The sequence below is a fragment of the Sphaerodactylus townsendi genome, linkage group LG07 (genome assembly GCF_021028975.2).
Source record: "Sphaerodactylus townsendi isolate TG3544 linkage group LG07, MPM_Stown_v2.3, whole genome shotgun sequence".
Lineage (NCBI taxonomy): Eukaryota > Metazoa > Chordata > Lepidosauria > Squamata > Sphaerodactylidae > Sphaerodactylus > Sphaerodactylus townsendi.
The window spans coordinates 113849762-113865260 of NC_059431.1; the positions used below are offsets into that span (position 1 = coordinate 113849762).

At 48.8% G+C, this 15499-nt stretch overlaps 1 protein-coding gene across 1 annotated transcript; it reads right to left on the bottom strand.

Annotated features, from left to right (window-relative positions):
• Positions 1-800: 800 nt before the first annotated feature.
• Positions 801-12684, bottom strand: LOC125437072 (solute carrier family 22 member 15-like). Its single transcript, XM_048504441.1, is given in 7 exon segments — positions 801-1088; positions 4284-4472; positions 8224-8256; positions 8259-8298; positions 10803-10925; positions 11864-11950; positions 12575-12684. Coding segments are annotated over 7 exon segments (666 nt in total). The 3' UTR covers positions 801-1004.
• Positions 12685-15499: the final 2815 nt, after the last annotated feature.

Consider the following 15499-nt stretch of genomic DNA (forward strand, 5'->3'; position numbering starts at 1 on the left):
GGATAAATAATGATTTAATGTTCATGGGTGTAATGGAGGATAGAAGGGTAGAAAAAAATATAGCTATATGTATAAAATAATGATTAAAGTAGCACATGCAACAATAGCTTTAGGCTGGAAAGAAAATAAAAAATGGACAATCCAGAAATGGTTGGAATATATCTGGGAACAAGTAACACTGGACATTTTCGATGTAATAACAAAAAATAAACTGTGGCAAGATAAACAGAGTGAAATTTTGAAGATATGGACAATATATGTGGACTGGATGAAAGAAGCTGGAGTCAATGAGGAGATATGGGAGAAGAGATTACAAAGAATGAACTTACTGCTGTCTGTTTGATAAACTATGAAGAAAATACAGGGGGGAGGGGAAAAAGGGGAAAATGTATTGTTTGAAAACGAATGAAGAAAAGCATTAATATAAAATGGAATATTCAAATGATACAATAAAAAATAAAAAAATAAAACGCTTTCATCTCCCTCCTCCAAAAAAAGAGCAGGATAATCAACTCCTGTGACTGGTTTTTCTCCTTCCAAGCTAGATTAAAATCCCACTGAATGCAGAAGTGGCAAATATTCCCTGTACGGCCAAGAGAGATCACCCCTCGCTATATTTCAAGATTTTTCTTCCACATTCCCGTTATGTGGCTAGCAATCTCTCTCACCAGTAAACTTGCAATCCTTACAGAACAGCCGGTTTGGAAGGAATAACCACAACAATACTCCAGGAGAACACCCATACACTTGTTAGGTTTTCCTCAAATAGTGTCCCACTCTGTCACATTTCCTTTCCGACTTCGCCCAGAACTGGGATGGGTTTCCGTCTGACATGGCAGGCACCAGTGAGGGATAGATTCTGTTTCTCTCCTGATGCAGGCGGAATGGTGCCACTCCAAGTCTTTTCCGCCTACTTCCACTGTTATCCATGTTTACATTTGTTCAGGTGAGGCTGACCAGAGTTTTAAAAGGCCGTGACTAAACGGAGGTGTTTTTCTCGATCGTCACGTGATCATTTGAGTCTCTTCATCTGCATCGTAGAACTCTTCGTCTTCGCTGTCGCTTCCCGCCGAGCTTTCTTGGTCAGACTGAGAGGAAAACGAGATCCTGACATTAGAGAAGGACCTCCGAATGCATTGAACAGCACAATCTGACCAGAGTTACTTTTGCATTTATGACCTCCCTGGGCATGTAACTGGGGCATGCCAGGATTAAATGGCCCCTCCACCCTAGGTTGAGCAGAACCATGGGTGAGAAGCCATACTTTGGCAATGCACACAGCAGCCACATGGATTCTCTCTCTCTCTCTCTCTCTCTCTCTCTCTCTCTCTCTCACACACACACACACACACACACACACACACACACACGGGATCTAGTTCAGGGGTCTTGTGGGCACCTTTGGAATTTTGACACATGTAGTTGGTGCAGTCACAAAATGATATGGCTTACCTTCAGTCACGTACACTCCTTCCGCACATGCAGAACAATGCACTTTCAGTCCACTTCCCATGTGCTTTGCAGCAGGATTTTACTGTGCAAAATAGCAAAATCCACTAGCAAACAGTTGTGAAAGTGGACCGAAAGTGCATCGTTCTGCATGTGCCGAAGGGGCCAGAGTGAACATCTTTGTGATGATGGCAGCTGCTATCCAAAACAACCTTTTTTTCGAGCGCAGCCACTCAAATCTCAATGAGAAGACTAGGGCTTGGCCCATTTTCTAAAAACCTTTGGAACAGGGGTAGGGAACCTGCGGCTCTCCAGATGTTCAGGAACTACAATTCCCATCAGCCCCTACCAGCATGGCCAATTGGCCATGCTGGTAGGGGCTGATGGGAATTGTAGTTCCTGAACATCTGGAGAGCCGCAGGTTCCCTACCCCTGCTTTGGAACCTTTGGAAAACCTTTGGAACCACCAGGGAAAGTGACAGCAATCAACAGGGTGCGTGTGGCACAAGGTTGGAGATCCCAGTCTAGTTCCTAACCCTTCTGAAGCCTCTACTCTCTTCTCTTGGATGACCTTTTGCGGACCCATTCTGGAAAAATGGGTGCATGCCCGGACAGGGAACATTTGTTCTCCTATCCCAGTGATGGCGAACCTTTTCGAGACCGAGTGCCCAAATTGCAACCCAAAACCCACTTATTTATCGCAAAGTGCCAGCACGGCAATTTAACCTAAATACTGAGGTTTTAGTTTAGAAAAAACGGTTGGGTCCGAGGCGTGCGTTACTCAGGAGTAAGCTTGGTGGTAGTCGGTGGCTTTGCTTTGAAGCAACCGTGCAACTCTTCCAACGGGTGAATCATGACCCTAGGAGGGTTTACTCAGAAGCAAGCCCCATTGCCAGCAAGCGAGCTTACTCCCAGGTAAAGGATCACACTTTAGTTCTTTGCATGACAATCAGTGGGATTTAACAGTGCTTAACAGGGTTACCTACACTGCTTCCCCAAAACTAGGTCTTAGGTTTAATACTAATAATCGAGCCCAGTGGCCCAAGTCAGCCTAGATGGGGGGCACTCTGTGTGTGCCCACGGAGAGGGCTCTGAGTGCCACCTCTGGCACCAGTGGCATAGGTTCGCCACCAATGTCCTATCCCCATTTCTGGGGTTATGATCTCCACACAGGCGTAGCTACCATGGGGACATCCGGGGACAAGTGCCCCGGGCGCCACCTTGTGGTGGGCGCAAAAATTGCAGGTTTGTTTGTGGCTTTCTGTATTTTTTACTGTTTTTCTCGATTCTGGTCTGCAGGGGGTGCAGTTTTTAGGCTAGCGGCACCAAAATTTCAGGCTATCGTCAGGTGACTCTCCTGATGATACCAGCCAGGTTTGGTTAAGTTTGGTTCAGGGGGTCCAAAGATATGGACCACATAAGGGGGTGACCCCACCCTCCATTGTTTCCAATGGGAGCTAATAGTAGATGGGGCTATCATTTTGAGGGTCCATAACTTTGGACCCTCTGAATCAAACTTCACTAAACCTAGGTGGTTTCATAAGGATAGTCTCCTCCTGATACCACCCAGGTTTGGTGAAGGTTGGTTCAGGGGGCGCAAAACTCAGATTTCGTCCCGGGCTCCATTTTCCCTAGCTACGCCACTGGATCTCCAGTGAGACGGTAGCCAGTCCTGTCCCTTAGCCATGAAGGCCCAGATGTGAAGTACGAAGAAGGGAGCAGAGAAATACCTTGCTCATCTGCTCAGAAGGCAATTAGCCAACTGTCCCTCCTCTCTTGGAAAACTTGTGTCCTGACTGACGGGAGACACTTCTGGGATGCCAGCCCGTCTAGGCACCGCGTGGGAAAACCCACGCTCGTTGCGGTGACGTCAGACTTCATTGCTTAAAAGGGCAGAATGCGGCTTCAGCATATTTGCACACAAGCCAGAAGGGTGCCCGAAGCGGCTAGGAGTCTTTGCGGTTTTGAACGGTGACTTAAGAGTAGGGCGTTCTTCCGGTTAGCAGAAAAGGACAGGATTCACAATAATGGGTTTAAATTACAGGTGGAAAGGTACCGGCGGGACATTAGAACATTTTTTTGGTTACAGTGAGATTTGTTCGGCAATGGAACTGGCTGCCTAGAGAGAAGGTGAGCTCCCTCTCTTTGGCAGCCTTCAAGCAGCAGCTGGACAACCATTTGTCAAGGATGCTCTAGGCCAGGGGTGGCCGACCTTGGCAGAGGCTGATGGGAATTGTAGTCCAGAAACATCTGGAGCACCATAGGTCGGCCACCCCTGCACTAGGCCAATCTTGCACTGAACAGAGGGCTGTATGCAGTGGTGGGATCCAAAAATTTTAGTAACAGGTTCCCATGGAGGTGGGATTCAAACTGTGGCGTAGCGCCAATGGGGCTGGGCGGGGCATGATGGGGGCGTGGCCGGGCACGATGGGGGCGGGGCATTCCTGGGCAGGGCTGTGGCAAGGACGCAGCTGCTGCGCCAGTCCTTGGGCGGGAAATGAATGCACGCAGGCGCAGGCTGCCATGCACTCCGGTGCACCTCCTGCTAGACTGCTTCAAGTTCTGCACGCTACTGCTGAGAGGAGGGGCATAACTAAAGCAAAAATCACGTGGCAAAATCACCAATTAGTAACCCCCTCTCGGCACACACAAATAATTAGTCACCTACTCTCGAGAACCTGTGAGAACCTTCTGGATCCCACCTCTGGCTGTATGGCCCCCTCCAACTCTGTGATTCTTCCCCTTGTGGCAGAAGATCTGGTACTACCCAGACTTAATGGAGACACCTTTTTCCACCAGAGGGACAGGGTTAACAAGGTTCCAGAGGGTCTTACCCGGGAGCCCTCCAGCGTCTGCAGGGCCACAGCTTCACTGCCCAGCCTCCGATAAGAGCAAACCTGCAGGTCCGATATCGTCTCCAGCAATGGGCTGTTTAAGGTCTCGGGCAACAAGAGACTCAGCAAGCCCGACAACAAGCCCATCACTCCAAACACGACGTAAGGCAGAGACCACTGCACAGATCTCTGTAAAAAATTACAAAGAAAGATCAGCAAAGCAACATGCTTAACAGCATCCCACGTTTGCCCAGAATCTACGGCCGCCACGTATTTGCGCATTAAATCTTCTTCCAGCTTCTCAACGGTGGCAAAGAAAGCACGGCCCAAGAGTAGTCGCTTCTTGGCTTGGTGGTAACACACACACAGATATTAATAAGCACATCATGACGCAAACTCAGCAATGATCTGCTTCTCACAAGCGCCTCTACTCATCACCCATTGTGAGAATTATCCCAAAGCATAGCATGAAGAGCGCAATGTTTGAGCAGTATAAGAACATCAGGTCTATAAAAACAGTCCCTTTGTCAGGCTGGGGTGGGGACAAGAGATGAAGAGACCTGATTCGGCATCTCCTTCCTTCCGCGTGATGCTGCAGAAGGTAGGGTGGAAAAGTCAGAAAGGGGGACCCCCTCCCCCAGTTCTTTTCCTGGGGGAGGGGGGAGCAGCAGTGGCGTAGGAGGTTAAGAGCTTGTGTATCTAATCTGGAGGAACCGGGTTTGATTCCCAGCTCTGCCGCCTGAGCTGTGGAGGCTGATCTGGGGAATTCAGATTAGCCTGTACACTTCCACACATGCCAGCTGGGTGACCTTGGGCGAGTCACAGCTTCTCGGAGCTCTCTCAGCCCCACCTACTTCACAGGGTGTTTGTTGTGAGGGGGGAAGGGCTAGGCAATTGTAAGCCACTTTGAGTCTCCTGCAGGAGAGAAAGGGGGGATATAAATCCAAACTCTTCTTCTTCCTCTTTTCTTTTAAATAAGTCCACTGTGATGCGCTGGATCTTATCAGACTGCTTATTAGAAAGTAGGACCCAGGCATGCCAGTACCTAACAAGAAACCTCTGTGGATCGCACCAGTGGTTTATCTCCTCCAGTATCTGGTTCCATGCAGAGGCAGAGTAGCTGCCCAGGAAGACCAACGCATCCATTAGGGACACGGAGGTCGACTTCCCCTGATACCAGACGCTCCCTCGTCCCGCCAATTTCCCTTCATACAAAACTGTCTGTGCGCAACCAACTTGTTCTGGCTTGGAACCAGGGTACCCGAAGGACCGTCATGTTCCTACCTGGGCATGAAAACTGCAGCGAGAGACCTTCCTGACCCCCTCACCCATTGAAGAAGCTCGTCTGGTGTTCACATGAGACAGGACCTTTTCAGGGATGGCTCCACCATTATGGAACAACCTCCCTAGAAGGTTGATGCCTCGTCCCCTCGCTTTGGATCTTCATATGGTAGTTGAAGATAGTTTTATTTGGGACTGCATTTCACTGATTTAAGCCTCTATTCATAGAAGAAGAAGAAGAGTTTGGATTTATATCCCCTCTTTCTCTCCTACAGGAGACTCAAAGGGGCTTACAATCTCCTTACCCTTCCCCCTCACAACAAACACCCTGTGAGGTAGGTGGGGCTGAGAGAGCTCCGAGAAGCTGTGACTAGCCCAAGGTCACCCAGCTGGCATGTGTGGGAGTGCACAGGCTAATCTGAATTCCCCAGATAAGCCTCCACAGCTCAGGCGGCAGAGCGGGGAATCCAACCCGGTTCCTCCAGATTAGAGTACACCTGCTCTTAACCTCCTATGCCACTACTGCTCCTTTAGACCTTTGTAATTGAAGTTTATGGGTTGTTCATAATGGTTTTCATGATGGTTTTAAATGGATTTTATTTCATTTATATTTCTACACCGGCTCAGTACAAGGCAAGCGCCTAGAAAAGGGATGCAGGGGATTCCACACATGGGGTGCCACACGAGGAAAACCCTGGCCTCTGATTGGGCCCTAAAGTGCAGAGTTCTGAAAACCTCTGAAGGATTGGGCAAGTTGCTATGGCAGAACGGGGACCCCAAGAAGACCCAAGCTGATAGCTGCAGCTCAGCGGTATCCAGATCTAACCTCCAACATCTTTGGGTTGGGCGCCATCTGGCCTTTGGGTTGGGCGCCATCTGTGCATGCATCTGTGCATGCATTTTTATCTGTAATTTTTGGAATTGCTGCTGTAATGTATTTTAATTAATTTTAATGTTTTATCGTTATTGTATTTATGAGATCTTATATTGTATTTGTATATGTCTCATGGTACACCGCCCAGAGCCCTTTGGGGTTGGGTGGTCTATCAAGCCTAATAAACAACAACAACAACAACAACAACAACAACAACAACAACAACATCTCCACTTAAAAGGATCTCAGACGGGAAACGTACTCTGCTGGAGTCACTACCAGACAGGGTAGGCAAGAAGGTGGCTTCAGAGGTCCATCTGTTTTAAGCAAGCCTCAGGAACGCAGAACGACCAGCTCATTTGTGTTTCCGAACACAGGCTGAGCATGGGTGTGTGCCTTCCCTTCTATGCACAAGGTGTGTCTGCTGCTGCCTTCTCAGAGTCGGAATAGCCGAGAGGAACTCTTGGGAACGGCATCTGCCAATCAACTCTCTAGATGCAACGTTAAAACTCACTACAGTACACAAATGCGTTGCATCAACCGCTTTTATATATGTGCATCACAAACAACAATAAAGTGCATAAATAGTGAAGTTCAGGGCAAAACACAACAAACAGTGCAATTCTTACAGCAATACAGCTTATGGTGGTCACAATTGCAGCATTCACTTACCACGCCTTTAGTACGTCTCAACATTTTATAGTTAGGTTGTAAGATACCAGTAAGATAGACGGGGAAACTATCCCAATTGAGACTGACAAAATGATCTGAAGAAGATTTTTTCGAAAACAGCTATATTAGCGCAATCCGTTCATTTCAAACAGTTTCAAGCATTCGGATTGGACATTGGCCAGTCCGTCTATCATTCAACATAAAAAAAAGAGTTGGATGAATCGTTGATGCAGCACCCTGCAGCCTAAGCGAAGTCTCTGAGAACAGTAAGCTTTGTCCCTTTGAGGATGATGCATACGGAGTTTTGTGACAATTAAAGATATAAGAGGACATTATTGAGACGGACTAAAGGCATGATAAGTGAATGCTGCAATTGTAACCACCATAAGCTGTATTGCTGTAAGAACAGAATCTGCCACCCACGGCCCACCGTTCACAGCAGTCGTTGCCAACCTCCATGTGGGGCCTGGAGATCTCCTGGAATTACAGCTGATCTCCAGAAGACAGGGATCAGATCCCCGGCAGAAAATGGCCGCTTTGGAGGGTGGCCTCTTCAGCACCGGGCCCTGATGAGGTCCTTCCCCAGATTTCAACCCCAAATCTCCAAGAATTCCCCAACCTGGAGTTGGCATTCCTACTCTCGATCGCTGCCTGATCTTGGACCTGCTTCTGACTCCAGCTACATGGTAGTGGCAAACTGCCACACGTGGTTATTCTCCAAAGCGACTGATCCTAGAAAAAGAAGGTTCTCTCCTAGCCTCATCTCTGCTCACTGAAGGGGAAAAAAATGGGCATCTACGAAAAGTACGGTGTCAAAAAAAAAGAAAAGGAGAACTTTGCAAAGGAAGAACAGAACAGTGATTTGTGCAACGCACGTTTCATTTGGGGTGATGTGGTTTCCGGGCTGTACGGCCGTGTTCTGGCCGCATTTCTAGAACACAGCCTTTCTAGAACACGGCCATTTCCAGAAATGCTGCTAGGTGATCGGTCACCGCATAGCCCGCTGAAAACCACGCAGAGCTTCCAGTGATTCCGGCCGTGAAAGCCTTCGACAGCGCATTTGATTTCTTTGAAGCATTTGGAGAAGAGACAAAATGCAAAGTTGAGACGCACCAGAGCTGGAACGAAAGGAGCAATAATCCCTCCGGGATTCGGGAGAACATGGAACAGGCACCCATTCCGACGCTCCTACAAGAAAATGACAAACAGCAATGTTTCCAGTGGCAATGCGGACGCAGCGCTTCTTTGATCCAGAGGGGGTGTCTGAACACTGAAAGCCGTTCCCCAGCAGAACTCCCGACATATAGCAACGAAGGATCGTGCTGTTTAGACAGAGAGTCAAAGCTGCTCTCTACCGACCAACTGGGATGAGTTTTATTTTTTTAAAAGCAGGCGCTTTTCCTGTTGCAGCCACTGAGAGGGACAGGTGGTCTCATCATCAGCCATTCTGCTCGGCTGCATCAAAGGGAGAGATCAGGCAACAACCCTCCCCACCCCCAATTGGCTCAACAGGACTCTCCCCCCTCCCGGAACACATGGCCATTATGTAACGTTATGTAACAGGGATGGGTGTGCGTGCCGTCAAGTCATGGCTGATTTAGGGTGACCCTGTAGGGCAGGGGTGGGCAATTATTTTTTCCATGGGGCCGCATAAGAAACAGAAAATATTGTGGAGGGCCGGGCCAAAAGGCAGGGAGGGCGAGGCGCTTTTGAAAGCCCCGCAGAAGCCGGCAGCCAAGGCAACCGGCTTCTGCGGGGCTTTCGAAGACGCCTCGCTCCCCAGCACGGCAGGGGGGCCAGTCAGGGTCATCCGGAGGGCCGGATGTGGCCCGCGGGCTGTATAATGCCCAGGTCTGCTGTACGGTTTTCAAGGTGAGAGATTTCAGAGGTGGTTTGCCACTGCCTGCCTCCGCACGGGCTGAAAGAGTTCTCACAGAACCGTGACTGCCCCGAGGTCACCCACGAGGCTTCAAGTGCAGGAGTGGGGAATCAAACACGGTTCTCCAGATTAGAACCCGCCCGCTCTTAACCACTATACCACACTGGCTCTCATATAACAGTTAATACTTGAATTTGCTTCTTCTTTTTTTTTTTTGGCCTTGCTGTTCCCTTTCATGTCGCGTATTGTAAACCATTACCATTAGCCACACAGCAGCAGCAGCAGCAGCAGCAGCAGCAGAAGAAGAAGACGAAGAAGAAGAAGAAGACGAAGAAGAAGACGAAGAAGAGGAGGAGGAGGAGGAGTTTGGATTTATATCCCCCCTTTCTCTCCTGCAGGAGACTCAAAGGGGCTTACAATCTCCTTGCCCTTCCCCGCTCACAACAAACACCCTGTGAGGTGGGTGGGGCTGAGAGAGCTCCAAGAAGCTGTGGCTAGCCCAAGGTCACCCAGCTGGCGTGTGTGGGAGTGCACAGGCTAATCTGAATTCCCCAGATAAGCCTCCACAGCTCAGGCGGCAGAGCTGTGAATCAAACCCGGTTCCTCCAGATTAGATACACGAGCTCTTAACCTCCTACGCCACTGCTGCGCCAGCTGATTCTCTACATATTTGTGGATACTTAAATTCAGGGTCCCTAGCTCATAGGTAAGGGAAACGCAGCGGAGTTCCTGGGCCTGTCTGGATTTTTACACTGAAAGGCCATATGGTTATTCTCTGCTGTTTTTTAAGCAAATGCCTAACTTAGCCAATGGAAACAGCTGGTTGTCATGGCCTCCCGTGGGAGGGGGAATCAGGACTGAAGTCGCCATCTTTCATTATCATGCAGGTTTTAATGCATTTTAGAGATGTGATTGATTGTTGTTTTAATTTATATGTTTTTATTGTGTTGTACGGCGCCCCGAGCCCTTTGGGGATGGGCGGGGTAGAAATATTAAAATACATACAAATACATACATAATGAGGGGGTAAAGAGTAGCCGGGGAAAGCAATGGCAAACCACCCCCCAAAAGCGGCGTGCCTATAAAATCACTGCTTGCAGTGGTACCCCAGAGAAACTTCACCTTTTTTAAATTCAGGGATTGGGGCTGTGTAGAGAGAACATTCTACAAATTTGGTAAAAGCCACAAGCTTGCAGAAAAGTCCGAAAGCTTTTTCTTTTTTTAAAAAAAAAAACGGGTTGAAATCCCCAGTAAGGGAGAACGAGTGGGAACCCATCAACCTTTCCTTGATGCCAGGCGCATTGTGGAGAAGATGCAAACAGGCAGGGGGAGGAGCCGCCCCTGTTGTTGCCACATGAGATGTAGAGGCAGTATTGATGCCAGCTGGCTGTGGGGCAGGCAAATAGGAGCAGGCAAATGGGCAGCCTGGTGGGTGGGCGAGAAGGGGAGAAACGGGAGCTAGCACTATTGCCTTCCTGCCACTTTGAGCGGCAAGGGACAGGCAGAGGAGGAAGCTCACCACCGTGGCTCACCACCGCATGAACCCTGGAGCGACAGCAACAGCAGTTAGCAAGGGACAAAACTGCCGCTACTCCACTGCCTCAACATGAGCCAAGGAGATGGTAGTGATGGTGGCTGGTTCATAGGCTGGGAGGCAGACAAGTGGGCATCCCGATGAAGAGGGAAGCAGTAGGGCTTCCCCCCATGAGAGCCCTACTGGTTTTATATGTTGAACTCGTTGGCAAAAAAGCAGGACATACAGCCAGCATACGGACAACACAGACAACACCCACCCAAGGAGAAGTTTTCTTACCTAATCACAGTAGGGTAGAGTTCTGACGTGTAGATGTACACAATGTTAAAGGCGGAACTGATGGTCAGCTTTCCCAGTAAAGACAAGGACCGGCTGTTTACAAAAGCAAACACTCCTGCAGCTGTTCGGGAAAACACAACAATTGTCAAACGTTTGGCAGCCAGCTCTTTGGCCTTGTTCATTTGCACAGACTCCTGAGGGACTTAGCCACCACTCAGTGGACAGTTACTGCACTGATCAGAAAAGGTGCTTTTAAAAACAGCAAGGAAATCGCAATTAAGGTTCTGGTCGTGCAGAAGCAAGACGCTTTGTTAAGGATGAGGCACCTGACTGATCCCTGGCCTGGCCTTGAAGACTTCGCTTCACTTGAGAACACTGCTAATGATTTCATCCTGCTGGGATCCTGAGGGAAGGGGCTTAACCATCCTGAAAAATCTGCAGTAGCAGAACAGGCTCTAAGCAAAACTGGACATAACATTTTATTTGAAAACACTGACATTCTGAACAACAGTAGCGCGCAGAACTTGAAGCAGTCTAGTAGGAGGTGCAGCGGCGTGCGTGGCAGCCTGCGCCTGCGTGCATTCGTTTCCCGCCCAAGGACCGGTGCAGCTGCTGGCGCCCTGCTGCTACAGCTCCTACCCAGGAATGCCCTCACCGGTCGCCCGACCACGCCCCCATCATGCCCCCGTCGTGTCCCGCCCAGCCCCATTGGCGCTACGCCACAGTTTGAATCCCACCACCATGGGAACCTGTTACTAAAATTTTTGGATCCCACCACTGCCTTTTTCTATAAGCCCCCAAAGAGAAGTATAATAAAGACAGAGGGCACTGAGAAGAACTAGACTTGAGAGTCACACATTTTTAACTCAAGCCCCAACTCACTGTCTGGCAGACCCAGAGAAATTCTCTGCTTCTGGTTGTGACAAATCCAAAGATGATCCTTGGATTTATGCAGCAGAAGACTGCTTCTTGTCAATATGATTTTAAGTAAACTTTGTTGAGAAGATACAGGGCTGCTGCAGACTTTCCGCACAATTAAGAAAACCACATAACCCCTCAATCTCTTTTCAGGAAGAAACATGACAACGTAGAGAGGCCAGTCCTTGCAGGCACAAAAAAACGCTGCAAGGGTCCGTTTCAAGTCAAACCTGATGAGCCAGAAAGAAAATGCTGAGACATGTTCTTTGCTTTATTCACGTGGCATCGCTTCTCATCTTCTACAAAGTCACAAGGAACACAAAGAGGATCCAAACTTCTGACTGTATTTTTTTAGCTTAGCTGGGGTCTTGACTGTGTTTTTGGAGGTGGGACAAATATTAGTAAATTTGAAGCACTGAGATTAGACATTAATTTCGGTAATCCTTCGCCTGGCAGATTCAAACACCCTGATGCCAGGTATAAACAAACTCCCAGGGCATTCCTCGAGTTCAAACATCACAATGTGCTATGGTTTGTTTACAAACAAGCTAATGCTTGGCTTTCAGGACTACAATAACAAATTCTGGTTTGTGCATAAGCCCCAGGTTGCTTTCTTCTTTCCTCCTCTCTGCCATCACTTCAGAAGGGAAGATGCTCTCTCTGTCCATTTATATCTGTGGCCAAGTGGTTGCTGGGTAGTCCAGGTTAGTCCAGACACATCAGATTTGGGGAAATAAGCAGGGTTGGCCCTGGTTTGTACTTAGATGGGAGACCAACAAGGAAGTCTATGCTTGCAACACAGGGGAAGGCAAGGGCAAATCACCCCTGGATGCCTTTCCCCCTAAAAACCCTACAGGTCGCCATAACTTGGTTGCAACTTGGTGGCCTTTTCCACCACCAAGTGGCTGCATGGGGCAGAGCTACTGAACAAACTGTGGTGAATTCCAACACCCAAACAAGCCATGATTAGTACAAATAGCAGTCGACCCATGAACTGCAAATGCTAGCTTGAAACCCAGCTATGAACTGTGAATGGGGCTTATGAATCTGTCAAGACCCTGTCAAGATTTCATTTCTTCCCTGGCTCTTGCCATGAGACAACAGGGTGGGCTGGGAGGAGGTGCAGAGGTGGGATCCAGCAGGTTCTCACAGGTTCCCGAGAGTAGGTTACTAATTATTTGTGTGTGCCGAGAGGGGGTTACTAATGGGTGATTTTGCCATGTGATTTTTGCCTTAGTTACGCCCCTCCTCTCAGCAGTAGCGCGCAGAACTTGAAGTAGAAAGGAAGCAGGAGAGGTGCACCAGCGTGCAGGGCCAGCTCAAGTGCCTCTGGGCATTAGTTTCCTGCCCATGATCACAAGCGCAAGGCTGCGTCCTTGCCACAGCCCCACCCAGGAATGCTCGGCCACGCCCCCGTCGTGCCCTGCCCAGCCCCATTGGCGCTACGCCACAGTTTGAATCCCACCACCATGGGAACCTGTTACTAAAATTTTTGGATCCCACCACTGAGGAGGTGGTAGTGTGGGAGTCCTTGGCTTGTTATGCTGTTGGCCCTGGGTGTATGGAGTTTAGTTTTTGGCATGCAGTGACTTTTCTTATCCTTCAAGGCAGTCCGCACCTGCTCCTAATCTTTGTTTTGGCCTTGGAGGCTTTGCACAGGCTGAGAATGTTTCCAGTGATTTCATTCACCTGGGATGCTGAGGGAGGGATGGGGTGCGTGCGTGCAAGCATTTTGGGGAAAGGATAACTAGTAGTGGAACTTAGTTCCTGCCCTGCTTTTGCATTCTTGTTAGGCTGGAGAAGACCTTTGGATGCAAAAAGAACACGGCTTTGCCAGATACCATGTTAGGAGGAGTAGGGTAATGAGCATCAACCAGCTGGATGGAAGCAGTACTTAATCTAAAAAATGGAAAGAGCTTACATGTCGGGTCGCCAAGGGTCGAGAACAACTGAATGGATATCATCATCATTCTGTTAGTAGTGTTCCTGTCAATAAACCAATTTCTGAATCCAAGAGCCTCATTACTGCCGGAGGTTGACAGATCTTGACTGAATCCACCATTTACTTATTTATGGATTTCTATCCCGCTCTCCCAGTCAAGGCAAGCTCAGAGTGGGCTCCAACCGATGTATCAATAAAATGTGTACAGCGCAACAACGCCTTTAATTCCCCATCCAGGGTGGAACAATTTAAGCAAAACATCCCCTTTCCTTAAAGGTCAATAATAATTAAAGACAAATAATGCAGAACCTCCCACACTGGAAAAATGCATAAATTATGTGTTGCATTTACTGTCTCAAAAGAACAGAACGGTCATTAACAGCAGGTACAAAGGCCATTAAAATCACGACAAAATCAAGTGACCAGGGTGGAGGAGATGATGGGTCAGGGGTTAAAGTTCCCCCACAGTTCAACACTCACCATTTTTGATTAATCAAGTAGATGCAGAGCGGGTAGGCAGGGATCTCGATCAGTCCAGAAAGAGCGAGATTGGCATAGATGCTGCCTCCCAGGTCACCCGCATTGAGAGTAAGACCATAGTAAACTAAGCTGCACACAAACCTGCAGGGGAAAGAGAGAGGAAAACAAGCAGGAGTCCATGTCAAAACAAGGGTAGAATCTTGTTCCTTAAAAATGAGAACGTGGGTTGGCAGTTGACGCAGCCAGAGCCGCGGCTTCTTGGCACATCTGAATAAAGCAGGCTCTGATTCATGAAAAGATTATGCCCTCATACAGGAGCCTTCCGGCATCAGGTTCCGGCTGCAGGGCACTAACACAGCTCCCAGGAATCAGCCACGTGATTCTTTTTTAGTTTCCCAACGAGAACCTATCATAGTTCCACAGGACCTAGAAGGCAGAGGTATTCCAGCAGGCCTATGGTTGAGGGCAGCTAAGGCAGTCCAACATTGCTGGCCTCCCTTTATATCTTTGCCCTCTTCCTTTCTCCTCTTTCCCTTTCCTTTCCCCTTTCTTCTTGTTCTTTCCCATTCTCCATTTTCCTATCTCCCTTGATTCATTCAGAATTGATTTCATGGCACCACTGGGAACTGATTGCTAATTTTAACTATGAATTTTTGTGATAAGTCACCTGGGAAGGGCGGCCTATCTTCCTTCCTTCCTTCCTTCCTTCCTTCCTTCCTTCCTTCCTTCCTTCCTCCTTCCTTCCTTCCTTCCTTCCTTCCTTCCTTCCTTCCTTCCCTCCCTCCCTCCCTCCCTCCCTCCCTCCCTCCCTCCCTCCCTCCCTCCCTCCTCATTCATTCATTCATTCATTCAATCAATAAATCAATCAATCAGAACTTCGCCTTCAACTGATGCAAGACTCCGTGGGACCGAATAGCAGAATTTAGCTGTGGACATGCACCCGGTGCTTTCTTTCTCTAAGCCCCCCCCCCCCCCCCATTGATAGTCCACACCAGCCACACAGGAGCTCTGGCACTCTGGGGGCCTCAATGGTTAAGCAGCACAAGTGGCAGAGGGCGCCACGGGAAGCGAATACCGAACAAGCCACTCAATTCCACTGGCACCTTTTTAACCTGTGGGCTCCCAGGCACGCCTCCCTCGGAAGAAGCTGCTCCGCGATCCAGCCAGATCACTGAAACTTTAAACCTCAGTCCCTCCATCCCTGCTTAGACCACAAGATGTTACAGAACATTCCGTGCTCTGCACATTGGGATTCCCCCCTCCCATCCCCACAAGAACCTTTCTGAGTTAAAAGTTATCTAAACCAATGTCTCACAGAGGGCGTATCTGGATATCGAGGGAAAGAGGAACGTGTCTC